Source organism: Bacillus rossius, chromosome 1, assembly GCF_032445375.1.
Source record: "Bacillus rossius redtenbacheri isolate Brsri chromosome 1, Brsri_v3, whole genome shotgun sequence".
NCBI lineage: Eukaryota > Metazoa > Arthropoda > Insecta > Phasmatodea > Bacillidae > Bacillus > Bacillus rossius.
The window spans coordinates 343,507,823-343,531,386 of NC_086330.1; the positions used below are offsets into that span (position 1 = coordinate 343,507,823).

At 42.0% G+C, this 23,564-nt stretch overlaps 1 protein-coding gene across 1 annotated transcript in view; it reads left to right on the top strand.

Annotated features, from left to right (window-relative positions):
* The first annotated feature begins 3,730 nt into the window (after window positions 1-3,730).
* The window catches only part of LOC134528259 (uncharacterized), a 72,409-nt gene continuing 52,575 nt past the window's right edge, over window positions 3,731-23,564 (top strand). The window contains exons 1-2 of the mRNA XM_063361720.1: window positions 3,731-3,769; window positions 22,612-22,774. Of these exons, the coding sequence (XP_063217790.1) occupies window positions 3,731-3,769; window positions 22,612-22,774 (202 nt within the window). The remainder of the gene's footprint in view (window positions 3,770-22,611; window positions 22,775-23,564) is intronic.

Below are 23,564 nucleotides of genomic sequence, written 5' to 3' on the forward strand. Positions count from 1 at the left end.
CTCGCGAAAACCGTAGCCGCGGGGCGGGTCGAATACTGGGTCATCAGTCAGGGTGGGGATGCAGTGTTCGGTGACGGTGGTCCGCCTCAAGGTTCCGTCCACGGCAAACACTTCGGGTCGGGCGGCGAGGACCTTGTTTACCTCCGCCTGGTAGGAGGAGGGGACGTCGTGGAGCACGTCCGCCAGGGACAGCACCGCGTCCTGTCGGGGGGGCGTCTGTCCTAGCGTGTACACCACGTACCTCTCGGCTCTTCCCAGGTTGAGGCGGGGGGGTCCTAGCTCCAAGACCGCATCTTGCCGGACCAACCAGGGGAGTCCTAGCACCACCTCCTCACACAAGTCTTGCACGACTACTGCGGACACACTACTGTTTAATTCCTGCGTACTCACCACGATCTCAGCATGCCCCAGCATCAGCCCGGTGTGTGTGGTGGTAGCCAAGCGCAGCTCGCCGCTGCCCGGACGCAACGCACCTGCGAGCACGAACGCGGGGCGTACAAACACGTCCTCACTCCCATGTCGACGAGCGCGGCAGCTGGCTGGCCGTTGACCTCAACGGGGATGCGGAACAGGTTGTCCCGCGGGCGGCTAAGCTGTCCCAAGGTCGGGAGGGCGCCGATCCCGCCCGGCGCGGGGTTGATGGTCTGTGCGGGGGGAGGGGGCTCTAATCCCGGTCCCCCCGGGGGCCGTTTCCCGACTGGGCCGGGCTGGTGCGCTGTGGCGGAGGTGGTACCACGTGCGTCTCCTGGCGCCGCGGTGTGGCGGGTCGCGCCGCCCGGAATCCCCGCGGGCACTCGCTGTGCCAGTGGCGTTCGCCATGCGGGCATCCCAAGCGACACAGGGGGACTTGCTCCCGTGCTCCGGCGTCCCGCGGTCGCTCCGCTCGCCAAGTTGGCGGCGCCTCGATGGCTTGTAGTCCTCGGTGTTGGTGTGAGGGTGAGTCCCATAGTGCGGTGTTCCGCAGGGCTTCTGGTGGGCTGTCACCCCCTCGGGTGCTCGTGGTCGGGCCGTGCTTGCAGGCTCTCTGGAAGTTGCGTTCTGTCTCGCGTGCTTCCTGCATGTACTCCACTACACCGCCGGAAGGGCTGCAGCTCGTCCCTCACTAAGCCCGTGATGATGGGCAGTGCCCCGGACAGGGGGGTGCCGGGCGAGATGCGGCGAAACAATTAGAGTTTAGTGGCGATGAACGCCTCCACTGCCTCGCTGTCCTTCTGCCGAGCCCCATAGAATGAGGCGGAACACTCGACGAGGGGCGATCCTGTGTCGAACCGGTGTCGGAACGTGTCCGTGAACTCGCCCCATGGCATGGCAAACCGGCCCCACATGCTCCACCAGCTCCGAGCGGTCCCTCGCAGCTGCTCGCTGACCCGCTCTGCCCACTCCGATTGGTGCATCCGGCACCCGTTCAGGCACGCCTCGCACTGCATCAGGAATTCCCCTGGGTCCTCGTGCGGGGCTCCGGCGAACTCTGGCAGAGTCGCTCTGCGGGGCAGCAGGGCTTGTGCCAAATCTTCCAGGCCGGGCCACACGCACTTGGCCTCGGTGATGTCCAGCGCGTGCGTCGCGTGGCCAGGGTGCGAGCTCCAGTCGCTGGCGTGGGTGGTTGGGGGGGCAGTGATGGCCGGGGTGGTACGGCTCGGTAGGGGTGTGTGGTCCACCGGTGGTGTTCACGCCTGTAATTCCGTCTCCGTGCTGTCGTGCCACGGTTCTATGAGCGCTTCGACCTTGATCGCCGGCAAGTTGTAATCCGGTGCGCATTTACATGTCTGTAGAGGGTTGGTTTTCTCCGTTACCAGGTCCCTGCCCTGTGGCCAGTAGCAGACTCGACAGGTGTTCATCTTGTGTCTGTCTGCCATTGCGTCGCGCGGTGCGTCGGTGTTGACAGTCGCTTCGTGCGTGCACGTGGCTCTGTTTACAAACAGACTCCCGGCGAATGAAGAGTGGTGAGGGGGGTTGGCGCACCCGCTGGTTCGGGCCGCTGGCCGAGAGGCGCCCGTACAGCCGCACAAAAGGGAGAGCCGAGACTGGCCATTGCGAAGGGGGGATGCGGATAGCCATGTGTAGCGGCGGCCGAGAGCGCCCGGACAGCCGCACAAAGCGGAGAGTGCGAGGATGTGAAGTTAGAGGGGGGGGGGGGTGTGGTGTGCGGGCGAGGATGTTCGCTGAAGGCCCAAAGGGGAGGGGTGAAAGTGAAAGTTGGCGAGGGTCGGCGCGGGTGGTGTCGCGCTCTTCCGGGTGGTCCCTTTGTCGCTGCTCCTCTGTGCGCCAAATTCCACTGCGCGCGTCCAAAAGGCCGTATTCTGTCCCCTTTGTCTGATCTTGCTGCGTTTTTGTGATGTTTGGCTGTAGTTATGCCCAACGCAAGGGCGCCATTTGCCGTCACCCGACCTCTGTGAAAGGCCCCGGGGGTACCTGACGGGCGCTACGGACGTCGCGATGCTCTTGTTGTCCGGAGGGGCGCCAGGCTAGCGGGCTGCTAGGCCGTTGGTGTGGGGTCGTGGGTACTCTGCCCCCGCGTGCCCCGCCAGGTACACGGCTTGGATGTAACCTGAATGGTTCTACCTTGACTGTGAAGGCCGCTCGGCCGTGTGGAGGACGGGAGATTACGGAAAATGATATACGAGTTGGCGAGAATACATTTAATTTGTGAGTTTCACCGGGGGTCCATGTGGGTACACGGTACACTCTACAAGTCCGCTCTGCGGTTCAGTCCCGCTACAAAAATTCTCACCAACACTAAACACAACACTATGTGACAATGGTTACCGCGGCAGTCTTGCAGGACGTGGGTCGATGCTCTCTGGAAACGGCCAGCTCCGAAAGTTAACGGGTGCAGGGGGGGCTCTATGAGCGGGCTCCTAAATTCGGCGAAACACTTACGTGTGTGCAGCCGGCAGGCATAAGCACGGCGTCCTTAAGTATAAACACTTTCGCTGGAGTCGGCCAGTACCGTACGTTCTGTGATACGATATGTCGCGCGGTATCACACTGAAGCCGGTCGGGATAGGCCCGGCTCCGCAAAATACGCGCCGAGTCGACGTGGGCAGCGGTGAATTAATAAAAGGTTTTAAATTTAAGGATTCAGTACAGAATAAAATAATCAAAGAAAGAAAACTTGGATGCTGCCCACGGACACACGTCTGTTCCAGGTGCGGAGTGGTTGGAGACTGCCGAACATGGTCGCCTCGCAAGGAAGAGAAACTTTCTCTTCTTTGTGAGTCGGCGTCAAAAAACTTATATTAATTGAATTTACTCTATTACCAGTTAAAACATGTTCCAGGTGCCCAATTAAAATGTAGCACCTGGTAATTGGGTGCTTAAGGCTTAACAATGGTTTTAATGTATTTAATTATTTAAATTGTGACATCAAGTTGGCGACTGTAAATTTACTAACATATTGTCCCACTGTGAATTGTTTTAGAGGGATTTCTCCTATTCTGACTTGATCATAGTCACAGGCATTTTAATTAAGGCCAGTGGCCGCGGTGACTGTTAATGAGGTTTGTTGTCTGCTCCGTACGTGGTGTACTCGCCCGGAGTGGCTACGACGCACTTATTACATGTCGGGTAATTAGTAATTTCGTACTAATAGCTTTTCCCTTAATTGAATTATGGGTTCGAGCCTCCGGGTTTCCGTAACTTTAAATTTCACTATGTCTATTGGGGTCACGCCCGAGGTGCTCGCTTGACTCAATCCGGCTGGGCGAGGGGCGCACCCTGAAAACGGGATATGGTACTGGCGGTGCGGAGCACGGGCTTAAAGGCCATGGTCGGTATGACGTCAACAAGAATTAAACAAAATGACTTATCAAACAATACAGGAAGGATGGTTTATAAAATGTATTATAAATATAATATAATTAATATGGTTTTACTAACTAATTGGTCCCAGGAGGGGAAGATAAACAGATTCCATAACTCCCACAGAATATCAGCGCGGGCAGCTTTTGCACTTCCGGCTCGCGGCCGATCGTCGCGTTGCACTTTGCACTGACTGCACTTTGCACTGACTGCACTTTGTTCCCGCTACACTACACGCCTCTGCCCCGAGCAGGAGAAGGCGTTGGCACAACATAACGGACTGCGGAAATTAGGGCGACACTTGGGTCGACGTCAATAGTAACTTCACTATTAATTAAAACCCCGCCCAAGGAAAGTGCGACGCAGAAGTGCCCGAGTCACTCACCTGTGAACTTACCATAATAAGTTTGTGAGTGCCTCCTTTGCGGCCTTCAGTCTTAATTAATTATAGTGTTGTGTTAACATAAGTATTACCTTCCCGTTTTTCATGTATACCTAGCCACTGGAGCAGTCAGCAAGTGACGAACAGTCTCTGGTGTGACTCTTAACATTTAAACTTAATTTACATAATTAATTAACCATAATTATTAAAGAACATCTGCCAATAGATTAATTAGTGATAATTAATGTATGAATTAAGAGCTGCTCTCAGCTTCTTATTATTAAAATAATTTTTGAATAGCAGAACTTTAGCAACTTTGGCGCGAGAGAATGCTGAGACCTTCCCTCGCGCGAAGGCCAAACGCCAGTACCGAGCGACTCGCGGACTGGGGTGGACATGCATTCCACGGGGAGCCATCATCCTTTTTCCACACTGAACAGTACTTCTAGTAATTATAGTCATACAACCCAAACATATTTTCTTCGTTTACGTTAACTCCCCGTGCACCCCGGTCCTTTTACGGTGTAGGGCCTAACCCAGCCACTTAACTTTAAACTCCCCGCACGTGACATTATGCGGGGTAGTTCACCGTATGGCACAGGCCGACTCCCGCTACCAATGAACGTTTATTCAATGTCGAGTGCACAGGCGACAACAACAACTACGTGTAAACTTTGTATCTAATTTAACTGCTGGCCGCGGTTCACACAGGTGAATACGGGCGCCGCCAAATTAGCAATTTTCGAGATTGGCCGCCTCCAATCAAATTTTCCCTTAACCTTGGCTGGCATGAGGACTTAACTAGTGACAGTGCATCAGGGCACTCATATTGAATCAAGTGTAATTTTGTAGGGTAATCCCTTGTATGCCGTGCAAGTGTAATGTCAGTGTAATTTGCGCCTGTAATCGTTCACCTGATTAAACTACTACTCCACACCCTCCGTGCGCGATGTGTCAGCGACAGTATAAATCTCAAGTTCGTGTTTGTTACAGTATTGAGCTTCCCTCCCCAGCTAGGAATCAGTGTATTATGCTGCACAGGGCCTGTGATGTGAGACCAGCTAGGGGCCCCTCCAACCACGAACTTCGCCGACGGTCCTAGCAGGCCACGCAGGGGCAACACACCTACGAAACCCAAATTTGGTTAGACGCTGAGCTAACCTGGCGCCCTCCCGGAACACAATTTCAATAAGAGCCAGTTTCCCGCTAGGATACATGCCCGGCCTCGAACACGAGAACCCGGACGATGGCAATATTAATATTGAGTTATCTTTTTTTCGTAGGTAGTAGTGTCCACACAAGAATATTTTAGCTGGTCTATACGGGGATGTGGTCACAGGTCTTCAATATGTGGACCCCTTAGAGTTCTGGCTAGCCTTCCTACCACTATAGTTCTTCAATGTGGATACATACTTGGGAAGCCACACTGCGCAAACGGGTCAACTCCCACCTCATAGTGTGAGGCTGCTTTAATGAGAGCTGGCACCGAGTAAAATCATCATAATCATCAGCAGTGTTCCCGAAAGTTGTAACCACACCTACACTCTCTCTGTGGAGACCGACCTGCATCAATATGGTCAAAATATTGCTTTTTTTTTTTTGTTTCATTATATGCATTTACTTCCCACCACATCAATTAACACAAAATAAGAAATTTAAATAATTATAATACAACAATTTTCCTCAATCAGTGTATGTTTTCCATGCAATATGTCGGATGATAAAAAATAAGGAGGAGAAAAAATAAAATAACTTGATGTAAGTTTTTGGACATACGCCATTGCTAAGAACTTTTTCTGTTGAAGAAAAACTAATAAATAAAATAAATAAATAAAAATAAAAATAAAAATACTCAAAAAAAGATACAAAAACACACAAAATTAAGCAAACAATTGCTGTTGTCAACAAGGATATGAACACCACAAAATATTCCGAAACAGGAATATGGTCAGCAAACAAAGAAAAAACAAAGAAAAATGTACTAAGAGAACGAAAAAATCCCCACAAATGATGACAACACAAAAATATTGAAACCCAAAATAATTCAGCACAACAGTTGAAGCGAGACAAAAAACATGACAAAACGAAAAAACAAACAAATACAATAGTTTTACCTAAACAGAAACAAGCGACGTTTCGGGAACTGCTATCTGCTCCCGTCCTCAGGCAGAGACGCACATGGTACGGAAACACAGGTGCGACTGTGTTTCCGTACCATGTGCGTCTCTGCCTGAGGACGGGAGCAGATAGCAGTTCCCGAAACGTCGCTTGTTTCTGTTTAGGTAAAACTATTGTATTTGTTTGTTTTTTCGTTTTGTCATGTTTTTTGTCTCGCTTCAACTGTTGTGCTGAATTATTTTGGGTTTCAATATTTTTGTGTTGTCATCATTTGTGGGGATTTTTTCGTTCTCTTAGTACATTTTTCTTTGTTTTTTCTTTGTTTGCTGACCATATTCCTGTTTCGGAATATTTTGTGGTGTTCATATCCTTGTTGACAACAGCAATTGTTTGCTTAATTTTGTGTGTTTTTGTATCTTTTTTTGAGTATTTTTATTTTTATTTTTATTTATTTATTTTATTTATTAGTTTTTCTTCAACAGAAAAAGTTCTTAGCAATGGCGTATGTCCAAAAACTTACATCAAGTCATGCACTCCCATTGCACAAATCTTTTAAAGATAACAAAAAATAAAATACATGACAGATATTTTATAAAATAAACTTCTATTAGTTTAGATGATAAAAGGAGCAAATAAAATGAGTTTTGAAGATGTAAGCTGTAGAGTACTTCATAAGAAGTGCTGCCATATAGGCTGTCTCGGGGTTGAAATGAACTGATAATATTACACTCGCAGCTGGTAGAGAGTCTATGCGGGAAACTACGAAGCGCGGATACTAGCAGCTTGACACATCTCGCGAGTTGTTGAGTTCAGTTTTTTTCAATGTATATTTCCCAAGAAAATATTTATCTGTGGAGTTAAGCATTGGTGAAGGGCCCTCACAAGCACGTTTCCTATGTGGATACGAATGTGGCCTACCACAGATTCCCATGGTTAATAAATTAGTAAAATAGTTTTGCAGAAAGTTGGCTTATTTAGTCCATAGACAGCTCAGTGCGAGCGATGTTGGAAAAGTTCACGAATAGTACCTCCTACCCGAGGATAGGTGCGCAAATGTGGACCATCAACTACAAAGATAGGAAACATAAAACTCGAGAACATGTTACTCGGAACGAAAGGATTATGTTATGCAGTGGTTTCCTTCCAATCGCACCGAAAATGGGGCCGGTGTAGAAGGATTTAAAACTTACGCTCTGGAGTTTACAGTCGGAGACGGCAAGATGTTGTAGACCCCTTAGTGTGTTTGTATGAGAAGAGTGGTGGTGACATCCTGAGGGGAATTTTCTTAGGATTTCGGGCATCCTGGGTGCAGTAAGAATTTATGTGAGTCCATTTGTTGGTCTTACTAGTTTCTTGGCTTTTGTAGATTGCCTAGGTTTTAGTTTGGGGATTCGCATTAGGTTCTTTGGTGCTTTAGTTGAAAGCTCGGTGAAAGTTTTGTCTGAAGCGAATTGCTCTGTCTTCAAAGTATAGTATCGCTCACTGCTGTGTGAACAGTATGATTATATGATGTCGTATTGTAGTTCCTATGCATCTAGACACGAAAACTTCATCTATTGAACTGCAATGATGCATTGCACGAATGATTGGCATTGTAAGGCAAGGGCTCGGACTTTATGAGTCCTGGTTGCAAAAATTACACTATTGCTCAAATAATTTTTGGTAGATACTGAGTCGCTAAGGTCCTGAATGGGCTGTGAATTCAGTTCCATTAACCGAATATGCTGTATTCTCATAATACTCTGGTTAAGGGTTTTTCTTATTGAGCCTGGAAACTGGGATCATTTCCCTCGGGCTCAGGGGTAACATTTGTGGGCATCTTCCTTTTCCTACAGAATCATTATATTATTATATATTTCATTTTCATCCTGTTTTATGTGAAGCGCTGTACAGTATTAGATGTTGTGTTGTTTTGGACAGAACCAAAACTTTGATAGTTTTATTTGGGGCTGGGCCAATTTGGTTGTTTGGGTAGCCCAAGTTTCGAGATAATCTCGCTGCATGGCGATTATTTGAATGAGTTTCGATTGATACTCTAGAGGTGTGTATCTCAAGAATGACTAGAGGTTCGGTCGCACTAGCTCTAGTGATGTAGAGAAGACTCATGAATATCTCTCCTCCCAGTTTCCTTTTCTGGAGCAGTAACATTCCATCTTTCTCTGCTTCTTTCTATTTGGTGCCATATAGTTAGGTGGTACGTTCTGCCATCTATAGTTGGTTTCGAAAGCAGTCCTGAACTCTTCCCAGGTGTCGGATATAACTTCGTGGTTCTCCGCAATGTATCTGCTTCCTAAAATAGTAGTAATAGTCCAGGTCAAAGTAATGTCAGCATCTTGGAATCTAGGCTTCATTTCAAAAATATCTCTGGTAGGTGTTGCAGATGTGGATAAGTTCCAGATGTTTAATAATTTGATTTACCTAGCCAAGACTTTATAGGTGAACTTGGCCCCGCTGCTGGGAGACAGTTGGGTGTTACACAAGTCTTGGAGTTTTGGTTTGGCTACCACCAGATATTTAGATCAATCCTGGAAGTGCTGATATGCTCCAGCACTTTCTTGTGGCAGTCACATTGTGTCATTTAAGATATTCAAACTTCCTGTCGCCCCATATTGGACATCATTGAAGTGCCCCTTGTATATCTTCCAATAGAGTTGTCGTCACGGCACAGGAAGGAATATCAGGTACTAGAGGTTACCTGCGGGAGAGAGATGGGGGCGGTCCCAAAGGTATATCCCAGAAGGTCAAGCCTGGTTCTCTTTTTCGTCCATCATAAGCATGAAGCATCATGGGCATGACCTTTTTCTAGAACGAGCATGTATGGTTTGAAAGTCGTCCTTCGTTAAGTTGTATTTCGCCCTGTCACACAGCCGACAGCATATATTACTTTTATTTAATACCGGCAATAATTATTTCGAATGTTTTAATTATTATTTTGTTAAATTGATGATTTAAACTCAATCTTGTGGTTTCAAGGGATAAATGTAACTATTTATTTCAGGGTGCGGAGCAGTCATGGCATCTGCTCCACTTCGCTGCAGTGACTGCCGAGGTCATTGCAATGGTGGACATATCACATTTTTATTTAAGATATTGAATTTTTAATTTGGATAGTATATAAATAATTCTAATTAAGAACCAGATTGCGATTCCCTCCTGCACTTCTAAAATTAACATTTCGGTATGGAAACTTGAATCCGCCATCACTCGAAGAAATAGCTAATTGCAGGAAGTGGCTTGATTGAAAAAGAACCAGTGTGAATAGTTCTGTTTGGTTTCATGTCACCACGGTGAGACGCGTTTCTATTGGCGCGCTCGCAGTGGCCAGTGTGAAGGGAGCCTCGATGTCATGTTTTGCAACTGCATCCTTTCTGTGTGTGATAGCCCCTCCCGAAAAGTCTTCCTGGAACCGCCCTTGGTTTTGTGCTCACTACATCTCATAAAGTCAAACAATCAACATAAGTAACATAAAATCTTCGCTAGTTATGCGGAATTGCTTCAAGCAACTCATGCACCACTAATCGAGATGACAAAAACTTATGACGTACAAAAAATGAGTAGTTTGATATCTTATACTTATCAGGATTATGTCTGGAAAACCTCGAACTAATTGACACAAGTATTTGAGAACACTGATTTTAGGATGTACTACCACAAGAGTAAAAATAACCATTTATGATTAATATAAAAATGTTTAGAACCTCTTTTCTTAGAAAAAATTTCCCTGCATTTTCAAAAGCTTTCCGACTTCCCTGAGAAGAACTCTGACTTCTGAAGCACTTTTAAGGTAATTAATTTTAGGCATATAATTTTGTATTATATTTTTTATAGAGGAAACGCTAATGTGTGAAACTTCCCCAAATATAAGCTCACCATTTATATGACAGATATACTCATTCAACAGTAAGTTAGATTAATGGAGTCTCTGGTAAAAAGTAGCTAGGAACTGGAGTGATCGATGCTCAGTTGGCGATCAATGGACAGTGTTTTGTTTCTGTCAGTTTACAAATAATCTAGAACTGGTTTCATTAATGGCTCTCAAGCATTAAACATTTAAATTAAATTTAACGGAAAACACTTTCAAGTGTACTTTGGACTGTAGACCAGAGCCCCAGTTGTGTAAGAGAATTTTATATAGAAAATAATTTTTTTTCTAGTAGCTCAGTGAAATGTTGAGATACTAAAGTTTTAAGGAACTTAAATGAATTGAAAGATCTTCATAATATACATGGCAACGTGTCAACTCTTCTTACTAGAGGAAAAGCAGGAAACTATTCTAGAAGTTGACTCAAGAAAAAAAAAAGAGAGATAGAGAGAAGAAAAAACACAAAGAAGCTTTACCGTTAAAAATTGTATCCACAAATCTTCAAAGTACACTGATAAAATAATCCATGGATCTTCGTAAATTTACAGATATATTCGTAAATTTGTCAAGTATATCTTTGTAAGGAGTTAAACTGGTGAAGCAACTGTAGATGCTCAGCAAACCGAATGCTAATTTCATAAATTTCTCTCCTTCTTAGAGGCTTGAAACTGACGTCCTGATCTTACATATAAAAAATTTATAGTTTAAAAAAACTAAATTAAATAAACCCCTATTATCGTTGAATGAACTAAAAATTTTGAAAAATTTAAATTTAAGTTTTTTGTCCACCAGCCAAATAAGGAAGTTTGCTTCGTAAACTGGTAAATTAAATCTGAACATTTCACTTTGTTTTAAAGAATAAATAATTTATGAAATATCCATAAATAATTTCTGAACTATTGTAAATATGTTTAATGAAATGTAATTCAAATTTTGAAGCTAATAATATTATTGCAATATTTTAAATATTAGCTATCAGGGGCGCAAATTTGTAGGATTCGCAAGGGGAGGCCTACGGAAATTTCCCGAAGGGGGGGGGGGAGATGTGGGCGCTCCGAGAGTTTTGCACGTGTCTCCCCCCCTCCCAGGGATCTATCTACGCCCACCTTAGCTATTGTTAGCTGCTTTGTTATTAGCTGTCATGTTTTGATAAATTACCAAGATTCTTCAGTGTCCAAACACTGATAGTAGAGTACGTGTGCATAAAATGGATTTGCCTGTATGCGAGGGGTTAACTTTCAAGTATCATGAGGAGGAGAAAGGGGGGGAAATGAAAGAAAAGACAGCCGATTCAGCCATCGCATCGCGTGGAAGTTTTCCAGCATCCGCCCGAAGCCGCGACGATGGACTGGAACTGGCGCCGCTCTTGCAGGCGAGGAAGGAGCGTGTCTGTATTGGCTGCCGATGTCGCATTACTTACCCGCAATCTACCCCGGATCCAATACGCCCTCTCGCCTTCCGAACCCCCGCCCTCCCCCGTCCCCCTCAACACCGCCTTCGACACTTCTTCCTGTCCTTGCTGCTCAACGCACTCACACGAGAACTGAATTTCATTGCTCACAAAACGAACACTTTTTTTTTTTTTTTTTTGCTAGAGCAAGCAAAGAGCCAACTACTGTAAAGAAACGCTGCGGACACTGCATTCCGCCGACTCTCGATCGTCATGAGCTCAACATCTGACCGTGTGGTCAGTGCAGAGTTGCCAGACTTCCTCTTTCACCCGGACGTGACTACGGCTTATAAACAGGGATGCCAGTTTGAAAAGAGGAGTGGACCGAAAATAGGACGGATTTTGAATTGTTATAAAATATAATCCATGACATATGTATTGGAGTTAGATTATATATATATATGTATATATATGTATATATATGTATGTATATATATATATATGTATGGTTGTATGTTTATATATATATATGTATGTATATAGTACGGTTCCTGTAGCCTTATCAATTTCTTTGAAGTTTTTAAGATGATACGTGTGAGTTCGTGTTCAAACTCAGTGCTTGTTAATTTAAAAAGCTCGTCATAGTTTACAGAGAGCCCTGAATAATTTTTAACCATCTTTATTCGTAAATATAAGTAGATAATTACTGACAGCACTATAATTTTTGTACTTTTGCAAGGAAAATCTTTGGTTATTTAGTTGCCAATGATATCATTTGTAAAACTTCAAGGCAGAGGTTTTTACCAAATTAAAGGGTACAAATATGTGATATGTGTGTCTACTGTGTGTTTGTGTGTGTAGGGTAAGGGTTTACGCATACGTCATTATTAACAGTTGTTTTTATATTTGCAGGTCACTACGAGTAACAGGCAAGTGTTTGGAGCGTTCGATTCCGGGTGATTAATCTACTCAGAGAGCAGCAGGTATCGGACACACGTGTTAACCAATTTATTCAAATAATTTTTTTTTTTTTTTTTTTTTTTTTTTTTTAGAAAATAGTGAACTATTTAAACTAATATTTATTAAACTTTAAAATAGTAAACTATTTTATTTTTGAAAAAGGTTAATGATGTAACAACTGTGAGGCGTAGTTACGAATATTAGTGCGAAAAAATTACAACGTCGAGGCATGTGGTGAATTTATACAATCGAAATATTTACAAGCAACGACGATTATAAGAAAGACCAGCTTGTGAAGATTCTCAAAAGGGGCCATTCACAGGAGCAGAACAAACCAGACTCTGCAGGGAGAGGAGGAAAGCTAACATGAACTTCCTAATTATACAATATAATTACGTTAAAAGCTTACTGCCACGTCCCGCCACAGAATACCTACCCCACCTTTTTTTGGTGGGAGCTCCCAGGCGGATTTTTTTTTAAACAAAATAGCAAAGGTAAGGGAGACTGGGTACGGTTGTGCCAATTTTCATTTGATCGCCCATAATTTCTTAAGCATTCCAGTTAGCTGGAAGTAAGGTGTGTTTGTTAGTGAAATGTACAGTTGTGTACGTATAAATACTACAATTTTGTCTATAAGTGCACAGATTAACTTTTAGGAGCAATTTTTAAAAAAAATAAACAAATGTCACAATCGTCCCCACCCCAAGGACGGTTGTGACAGTACCTGGGGTCGAAAGTGACAGGTTCAAAAATGCACTTAAATGGTCTTTAATCAACTTTATTGCACGTAATAAATGTCATACAATCATTTTGTGATGAAATACATCAGTAACAAAGAAACATCTGAATCTCTTATAAAACTAATAAGGCTTTGTAGCATCTTTAATTATTAACAGTCTTCATGTTAATCAGCCAATAGGTTACTAAACTTAATGTCATCTTAAGATTAAAATACCCATAAGTGGTCTAAAATCATCTATAAGGCACGTAAAATGTCACACAATCATTTTGTGGTAAACTACAGTAAACATAGTTTTGTATCACTTATAACTAATAATGATCTATAGCATCTTTAATTATTATTAACAATCTTCATATTAATCAGCCAATAGTTAACTAAAATTCTCATCAGCTGTATAACAGCTTAAATAAACATTTTTGTAAGTGAACATGCAACAACAAAATTCAAAATCAATAATATCTACGGAAGTTCTTACTTCTAAAAAAGTAACCTACTGAGATCTCTAGTCAGACTCTTCACAGTTATTACAAATGTAATGGCGACTACCATCTGTGCACTCAAAGTGGTATCACAGCTTACATTTTCCTTGGCATTTGATCCATCTAAAAGCAAAAAAAAAAAAGTTCACTTATGTCACAACTGTACGCAGAAAATATGGCAAAACCGTACCCATTGCATTCATCCACGAAAAAAAAAAAAGAACTGCCATGACTTCACCGGATAACCTACGTTCAAAGTAATCACTGCTATTTAATCACTAATGTATAGGGACCGGAAAAATTCGCGGGTTCAATGACCTCTAGGATTAACTTTATAGTTCTACGTACACTCGGTCAAATGTCACCCTCTCTCATTGGCTGCTGTCTTGTGGAGGTGTCCCAACGTAGCGTCCTGTGATTCGATACAGTGTTTCTCCCTGGCCCAGAGTCGTCCATATGAGTTGTGAGCCAATAGCAGAGGCAGCACTGAAGTATAACTATTTGAATTTCAGCCATGAAATGAATCCGCGAATTTTTCCGGTCTCTACTAATGTATGTTTTTACGAGAAAAAAACACTTATCACTCTATCTGTATACATAAAAAAACAATCACACAAAGAAATCGAACAAAAAAACTTACTTTTCATGGATAAACAGTATGTGGTACTCTGCAAGCCGACTGACGCAATACTGTAGAACAAGTGCGGACAGGCACGCCGCTCCTCTCTTCCCTTGCACCCCCTCCCCTTGGTGTTCCTTATAGTTCCGCCAATACGACGACTGTCACGATCGTACCCTGGCACAATCCTATCCAGTCCACCCTACTCGTTTTTACAACGATGTAACATTTTTAAAAAAAGTATAAAACGTAAAACATATGTTGTGACAGAAATTTTGTTGTGATGGACGTGAGTCAGCTGTATGAAACAGCATGACTACAACTTTGTTTGCATGTCACGTGGTTTGTATCACATTACGGTTGTTTTTTTAATAGATTATGAAATGACGTTCCCGTCTGTGTCTGCGTATGTGTTTGCTCCCTCCCTTCTTTCCCCATCAACTTCTCTTCGAATGAACAGATTTCGAAGAAATTACAAATTTAAAAGCTTTTCAGTATCTATCATCGACTTTTGTTTATTTAATAAAAATTGGTTTAGATACAAACACTGACACTTAATGAGACTCTAAATGACAAAATCAGCAATGAAGTACAACAAAATAGACATCGCATAAAAAAAGTAGACGACAAAGAATATATTTTTATTCCTCGTAATAATTACACAATAATTAATGAGGATGTGAATAATTTGTCCATTCTTAAATGTGAATTATGGTCCTTAAAACTTTCTAACTAATAAATTGTTAGTGAAATTTGTAATGCAAACATTTTTCAACTAAAATTTATTTTTTTAAGCTAAGCTATACTTGAGCCAAAATTATTTAAACGAAGTAGTTTTGACTACTAAAAAAGTCCCATTTCGGTTATCAATGCAATTGATGCGTGTTTGTTGTTCAAGTATGAGAGATTGCACACAAAAAAACTATAATATTTATTTAGGATGTATGGTTTTGTACTTTTACCTATGAATCTGGGTAAGAATATAAGTATTCTCTGTTTTGCTCTTTGAAATACGCCCTTCAAGTCACGGGGAACAAATTAAGACAGTTTTAAAGTTTTACTTCACACTATTATGCCCAGAGGCTATAATGACAAGATTTCCAACGGTACCTTTAACTGAATTTAGATAGGCTATAGATAGAGACCTGCAAAATTCGCAGATGCATTTACCTCTAGGATAGACTCCACAGTCCTTTAAATACTCGCGGAAATGACACCTGTTCAGTGGCTACTGACGCGTGAGACGTCTCAACTAGGCTGTCCGTAATTCGGCCCTTTCTTGGTTTAGTGTTTCCCATTGGTTCACAGTTCCCCAGATAAAATGTGGGTCAATCGCAGAAGCGGTACGAACGTGTAGTTGTTTTGATGCCAGCCTATCGCGAAATGAATCCGCGAATTTTGCATGTCTCTAGCTACAGAGCGAGTTGAGTTCTGCGCATTATATAGTGTAGGCAAACCATTGGATTTTCTCTCTCTCTCTCTCTCTCTCTCGTGTCATTTTTCAGAAAGTAGGCCTATCCTCGATACTGATAGGTCAAGAGAAATTATCAGCACTTGGTAGGGATCAAACCAACTTTCGGGCTTTTACAGTCCATGCCATCTAGCTTGTTTCAAATTTGACAATTTAAAAAAAAAACTGTACTAATGGTCTACGCATTGTTATGTTGTTCCGACATCAATAAACAACTTCACGCGATAGTGTTCGTTAAAATAAATCATGTGTTGTTTTGTAAGGGATATTGAGAATTGTCAAATATTACAGAAAGTTACATGACGTAGACTTTAACCATGCATTCGTACAGTTTACAAAAGTTGCAACTGACAACGTTTTGGGACGGAAAGAAAACGTCTAGCAAATGAATCAAAAATGTTTTGTCTTAGAAAGCATTCTGTGTTCGTCTGTGCTGTCATGTTGTCAGAATACGTGCTTCATTTCATCGCTGGGTACGCATATGCGTCGCTGTGTCATCGTTGTGTTGACCGGATTATATGTTTAGTATCATGGTTTGGTTCCCTTGTCTGTCGCTGTGTTGTTAAATGTTGTTGTTTTTATCTGTATTTACTGTTTTTGTTGCAACTGACTCGTCTATGTCAATCCACTATATTCGTCTGTGCTATGATATTGTTCTGAAATATTATTTCCATGGAATTTTCTGTGTTGTCTATCCATTTAACATTTGACATCCTCTGATTTTGGCTTTTATTGTGTGTGTGTTTGTGTATTGCCATTTCTTTAAAGGTGAAATATGGTACTCAAACCCTTCCAGCGAACAAATTGATGATGTCATTAGGTGTGTAGACAATTTTAAATAGTATGCTTTCAAAGGAAAACTTTTTTCTAAATTTTTAGCTATAATTGAACCACAAAGTACATAAACAAAAAAAAATCTATTTTAAAAAAGGTGTATTTAGGAAATCCACGCAATTAAAAAAGTTTCAAATTCGGGTTCTTCATGTTATCTCTTTGGCACGCAGTGTAAACTAGCAATGACGTACAGTATGTCCAAAATATTGATTTAATCAATCTTCTGCAGTGTAAGAATCATTCTAAGAACGTAACAGTGTTCATACTGGCTGGGGTGCACTGCAGCGACTCTACGACCTGGTCCTACACACAGTGTGCGACTCTACTACCTGGTCCTACACACAGTGTGCGACTCTACGACCCGAACTTACTCACAGTGTGCAACTCTACGACCTGGTGCTACAAACAGTGTGCGACTCTACTACCTGGTCCTACAAACAGTGTGCGACTCTACGACCTGGTCCTACACACAGTGTGCGACTCTACGACCTGGTCCTACACACAGTGTGCGACTCTACGACCTGGTCCTACACACAGTGTGCGACTCTACGACCTGGTCCTACACACAGTGTGCGACTCTACTACCTGGTCCTACACACAGTGTGCGACTCTACGACCCGAACTTACTCACAGTGTGCAACTCTACGACCTGGTCCTACACACAGTGTGCGACTCTAAGACCTGGTCCTACACACAGTGTGCGACTCTACTACCTGGTCCTACACACAGTGTGCGACTCTACGACCCGAACTTACTCACAGTGTGCAACTCTACGACCTGGTCCTACAAACAGTGTGCGACTCTACTACCTGGTCCTACAAACAGTGTGCGACTCTACGACCTGGTCCTACACACAGTGTGCGACTCTACGACCTGGTCCTACACACAGTGTGCGACTCTACGACCTGGTCCTACACACAGTGTGCGACTCTACGACCTGGTCCTACACACAGTGTGCGACTCTACTACCTGGTCCTACACACAGTGTGCGACTCTACGACCCGAACTTACTCAGTGTGCAACTCTACGACCTGGTCCTACAAACAGTGTGCGACTCTACTACCTGGTCCTACAAACAGTGTGCGACTCTACGACCTGGCCCTACACACAGTGTGCGACTCTACTACCTGGTCCTACACACAGTGTGCGACTCTACGACCCGAACTTACTCACAGTGTGCAACTCTACGACCTGGCCCTACACACAGTGTGTGCTGGAGGACAGGCGGTACAGTCATGTCCCAAGTGTCTGGGAACCGGTCACAGCTTCCTGCCGCGCACTGTACCCTGGTCGCCGCGCCGATGTTTAGGGGCTGGGATTGATACGGAGTAATTCAATCTCCCCCGCGCTTGGGTGGGGAGTATGGGGAGGGGAGATGGTGAGAGGACGTATTTGGGAGTGGGGTGAGAAAGGGGAGGGTGGTGCGCGAAGCGCCGAAATTGCATTCCTGGCGTGACTGAAAGGGGTTGCTGCGCGCGCCGCCCGATATTGCCGAGACTGATTCAGGCGTCACCGAGAGAGCGAGAGAGAGAGAGAGAGAGAGAGAGAGAAAGAAAGAGAGAGAGAGAGAGAGCGTCTCCTGGTTGCGAGTCAGCATTTCTGCAATGCCTCGCCATGGACCTGTTCATTATGGCCACGGAACTTACCCTCACCTCAACCCCTCCCCGCCTTTGCAAACTACTCCTCCCTCCCCCTTAAAAGAAGTGGCGCTCCAAGCAAAACTTCCCTAGTTCTCCATCAATCAAACGATTTCTCAAGGGATGTGGGGTCCCCAAAAAACAACGGGACCCTTAGCCTACACTAGTCTCTGCTCTGTATGTATGTCTGTCACAAAATTACATGTACTACGCAAAAAAATAAGGGAAGTTTAAATTTTTCACACATTTTGTGTGTATACATTAAAATACATTTAACCACAAAAATATATATATTGTTTCAAATTTTTTAAATGTTTTCGAATGTTACGTGTGGCAGGATGAGCTGTTAAGACTCGAATAACAGAGAACCCGGGTTCGAATACAAGTTCAAGCGATCTTGATTTCTGTTTTTTTTTTTTTTTTTTTTTTTTTTTTACTGTTGGTTCAACCGAAATCACTCCAGGCAGAATATGGATTGGCGCCTCTTGCTATGTGTGGCGTATAGGACCTGCCGGATTCCCATCACCGCTATCCCGTCTCTAGTGACTTCGCTGTTGATGTCACGTCACACTTTGCAAAAAAAAAAAAAAAAAAAAGTCCAGATGCGTGGGTCAGGGGGCGTACGTGAAAGATTATATAAATTACCAATTTTTTAAAAAGTTTTTGAGGTGAATATAACTGAAAAGCAGTAAGAGCTAGGACATATTCTAAATGCTGACGCAAGACATCAAGAAGACTTTAGTTTGCTAATTGAGAACACATTTTAATGTATGTTATGTTAACGAATTTTAATTAAACAAGCCATTATTAGCCCTTGATAGTTCATAGTTATTTTGGTTGAATCTGATACTAATTTTAGACCCATGATTTTCTACGCTGTAGTAGGCTTCCGCGCTTTTAATTTGATCGTATTTTCATTTTGTGTTTATAATAACATGCAAATCTGTGTGTAATACAAATTTTTATTTTCACTTTCAGTAATTTTTTAATTATAGGCTATGTAAATTAATTTTTAGTAGATGAATACATAAATGACAATCGAATTTCGGGAGAGGAAACACTATGTTTGTTTGCATGTCAACAGTCAAATTTTTAACTTTCTTTACGTTTTAAGGACGTAGTTATGGGCTGTAACACACATGTTCTTTTAATTTCCTTTGACACCTTCACTCACGAATTTGGAGTTTTATGAGAATTATTTTTGTTAATTCTAGACATTTGTGGAGAAACATTTCAGAAGTGATTATAGGAGCAATTTTGTATGTGTAACCCACGCTGTTATTTTTTATATTTTTTTTTTTGTAAATGGAACAGAGACGTTCATGTAAAATTGCAGATATTTTTAAATTTGTATGAAAACAAACTGTAACACTACAAAACAGTGTTCGCAGCAATACTGGGTTCGTTTTCTTACCCGGGCAGTTATGCATGCTTTGTGTTGTCCCAGTTCCTCCAATAGTTAAAATTAATTGTAAACCGTTCCCTGAATATATGTTATTTTTACAAAAGATTACTTTGGAAAACATTTGCCAAGAAATAGTTTGTAATTCTACAGGAAATTTATTGAATCTTTGTACAACAATGGCTATGGTTATTTATGCATATATGAAATACGTTTTTCGAGATAATACTGAGTATTTCTTAAGAAAATTTGGGCATAATTTTATATTTTAATTGATGATTCATTCAAGCATAAAATTTTAAAACTATGTAAAATATAATCTATTATTGAACAATTTGACTTTATTTTGTTGTATCAAGCATAAAATGGATGCAGTTAATACTGGAAAATTATTCAAGGAACTGCTTACAAATATCTTTAATAACTTTAACTTTAATGGGAACTGGGATTACACAAAGCATAAATGCCCGGGTAAGAATTCGAACCCAGTATTACTGCGAACACTGTTTTGTAGTGATACAGTACAATACTGTATAAATTTACTAGTATCTGTCATTTTACATGAATATTTATGTTCCATTTAAAGCAAAAAAAAAAAAATACAACGTAGGCCTTTATGAACAAAAAAATGACGTAAATAACAACCTGGAACTTTTTTTTTTTAAACTATGTTTGATAATTTTTTAAAAATTTGTATTTAAGAAGCTTTGTATTTAAGAAGCTTAGTATTATCTTTGAATATATATACTGTATAGAAGTCGCGAGTGGATAGGATTTACTCTACGTTTTTCAGAAGCGTATGAAGAGCAGCTTGGGAACTTCACCGCTGCAGTGCGCTGCCGTAACGCCCTGTATCGTCTTAGTTGTTATGTACACGTTAGAGCGCAGCACTGTCGCCCGCTGTCATTCCCCGCACCCCTCACCTATCATTCACTGCAGCTCAAGGTCGTTCAACGGGAGGGGAAGGGGTGTTTGAAGAGTTCGACACTTGTCCGCTAGGGACCACCACAAGTCGATGCCCTAGAGATGGTGGCGATTGCGGCGGTGAATTAACCAACTACCTCAAAACCGTATTAGAAATTTTAACCTGGGCTGGCGACTTCTATACAGTATATATATTCAAAGGTATTATGTACCTAAGACCCAAAGTTGGGTAAATAGAATCCATTATAATTATATTTTGAGAAATTACAAACGCATAAAAAAAGGAATTGCTTAAAATATCCCCATTAAATAAGATTCTCAATCACAGAAAAATATCCCACGCATTAACTTAAAAAAATAATAATTTTGATAAAAAATTATTTATTAAGCATTATATATGTTTCTGAATTAATACATTTGGAGTGAAAATGGGCAGTGCATGAGATAAAGTAAAAACGATCGTGAAAATCGATTTCCAAGAAGCTTCGTCGATGAAACGTCGGCTAAGTGGCTTGGGTGAGGGATGTTATCAGGCGAGGACACAACAGCCACATGCAGTAAACTTTGATGATTTTTCATGTCGTTAAAAAAAATTTAATTACAGTATTTCCAGTCTAGGAAAATGTGAAAGAGCTACAAGAGTTATTTTTAGAGCATGAGCTATTTATGGAAGTATACTATACCCAGTTTTTGGCATTTGTGTGCTCTTGCATTGATGAGAAGGTCCTGCTGTTTACATTTCATAATGATTGCACATTACCTTTTTTATTCGCCTTTTTTTAGCAGATTATTTTGAAAGGTGCCCTTATAGTAAAAAAAATCATACATTCTTCATGAAAATTTATATTTTTGAGCATAATAGATTTTATATAGGGACACCTGTATTTCGCGAATACATTTCGTGTCTAGGTAGCCTACATCGCAAAACACCGTAGTTTTTTTTTTGTAGTTATTGGCTGTGGTCGGCTAGAGGTGTTTTCCCGCACTTGACGGGGCCAATGGGAATGTGTATACCGTACTGCTGCACGCACACGATTCGCCATTACTCTAAGAAAAAGCTACAGTGTTTTGTGACATACATTGACACGAAAAGTATTCGCGAAATACAGGTGTCCCTAATTATATAAGTACAATTGTATTACTTTGTTCTAGCAAGAATAAGTGGAAAAGGAACTGGCTGAAAATTTTTTTCCTGCCTACATAGTAGGAATGGAAAATGTGTTAAATGTCAATATTTTTAAAGCCTTCTACTTATAACACGTTATTTGCTACCATAAAGATAAAGATAAGTTTTACAACGAATGTTTATTTTTTATAAGTGTTTCCTTCATAGTTTTTAATTTCCCTGGTGTCATGGATAGGATTCGTTGACAAAAGAAGAAAAACAGTAGACTGAAAAGAGAGCAAAAATTTTAGTAACTTTTTTATATTGATGGTATTATATTTACCGTTGTTTTATTCTGGGTGGAAAATATTTCCGATGTAACAAATAACGGCGAGTGGCGAGATGATGGACAGAGCGTTAAATTATATCCAACGGAAGTCAACTTATTTTTCCTCCGCGTATTAATGAAAGAAGGACAAAAAACATCCTGATAAGGACTAAGATCAGTCAGCATTCAGGTGCATCAGATCTTTTCCGCAGAGTAAAATTTGTTTAGGCGTTTTACGATTACGTCGGAGAGTACAATAAAACACACCGGAACAGATGTACCGACTAAGTTAAGAAGAGAGAGAGAGGGGAGAGAGAGAGAGAGAAAGAGAGGAAACGAAAGACGGAATGAATAAAAAGTAATCAAGGAGGATGCAGAAAGAAGTGTTGTGGGTGAAGGGGTTGGGGAAGGGAGGGGGGGGGGGGTGATGCGCTCGGCGTGATTCCTAAACCTGTGTACGAGTTAGCCGACTAACGATGTTGCCCTTTCTTCTCTTCCCCCCTTCCCCCAACCCGTTGCTTGGGCCCCCGCGGGCTGTTTCGACGTGTGTGGTCCAGCGCAGCATCCCCCGTCTCTCTCTGCCTCTCTGGACCGCGCGCGCTCCGTCCTGCCAGGGGCCGGGCTACGCCTGCAACCTCGGCTTCCCCGCACGGCACGTGACCCACCGGGCAACAGCGTGCCAAGTCCAGACATTGGGGGCTCCTGTCGAACAAACAATAGGTGCGGCTACGCTCAGCGGCTTACTAGATTATTTTGCTTCTGTAATATATATACACATACAAACATATTTTACCTATAAGTTAAACTGGAACATTTTTTTTTAGTTCGACTAATCGCGTCATCCAATTGAACATAGTAATAGCCCAAAATGCTCCTCAAAATCTCACAGAAAATTTCGTGCATCATCACGAAACGAGAATTAAGAACTCAATTCAGGTACACAAAATTCATACATACGTTTACAAGGACTCTTTCATTTTCATGACATTTAAAATGAGAATGGTCGTTTTAGGGGGGGGGGGGGGGGGGGGGGGGTGTTTCTTTACAATTGCATAACGTAAGTAACGGCAAGTTTAAAGTTCTGCAGTGTATTGTTTATCATATCAGTTTCTTTTAACTTGTATTGTATTAGCCAGAACTGAATTTGGCCGTGAATAAATAAATGTTTAAATAGAGTACATAAACTCACTAGTGCTGCTTTGGCTTTGTTTTCACAGCTGAGTAATAATTACAGCTTAGTTTCTTAAATTTATTTACGCATTCTCCTTTTAGATTTATCCTAAAAACGTTATAGGTACATGTGAAAGTAGGCTATGGGTGTTTGGATGTTTATCACGTCGATACTACAGAACCGATATGGAGAAATTCGGAACAAAGGTAGCCCATGTAAGAGATTGTGAATTTCTAGAACAATTTCTATAGTGTAGCGATTAAATGTGACTGTATCTTAAACAAACAAAAAATTATAAGTCCTACAACTTTTATAATACGTTAAACAGTGTGAAAGTCC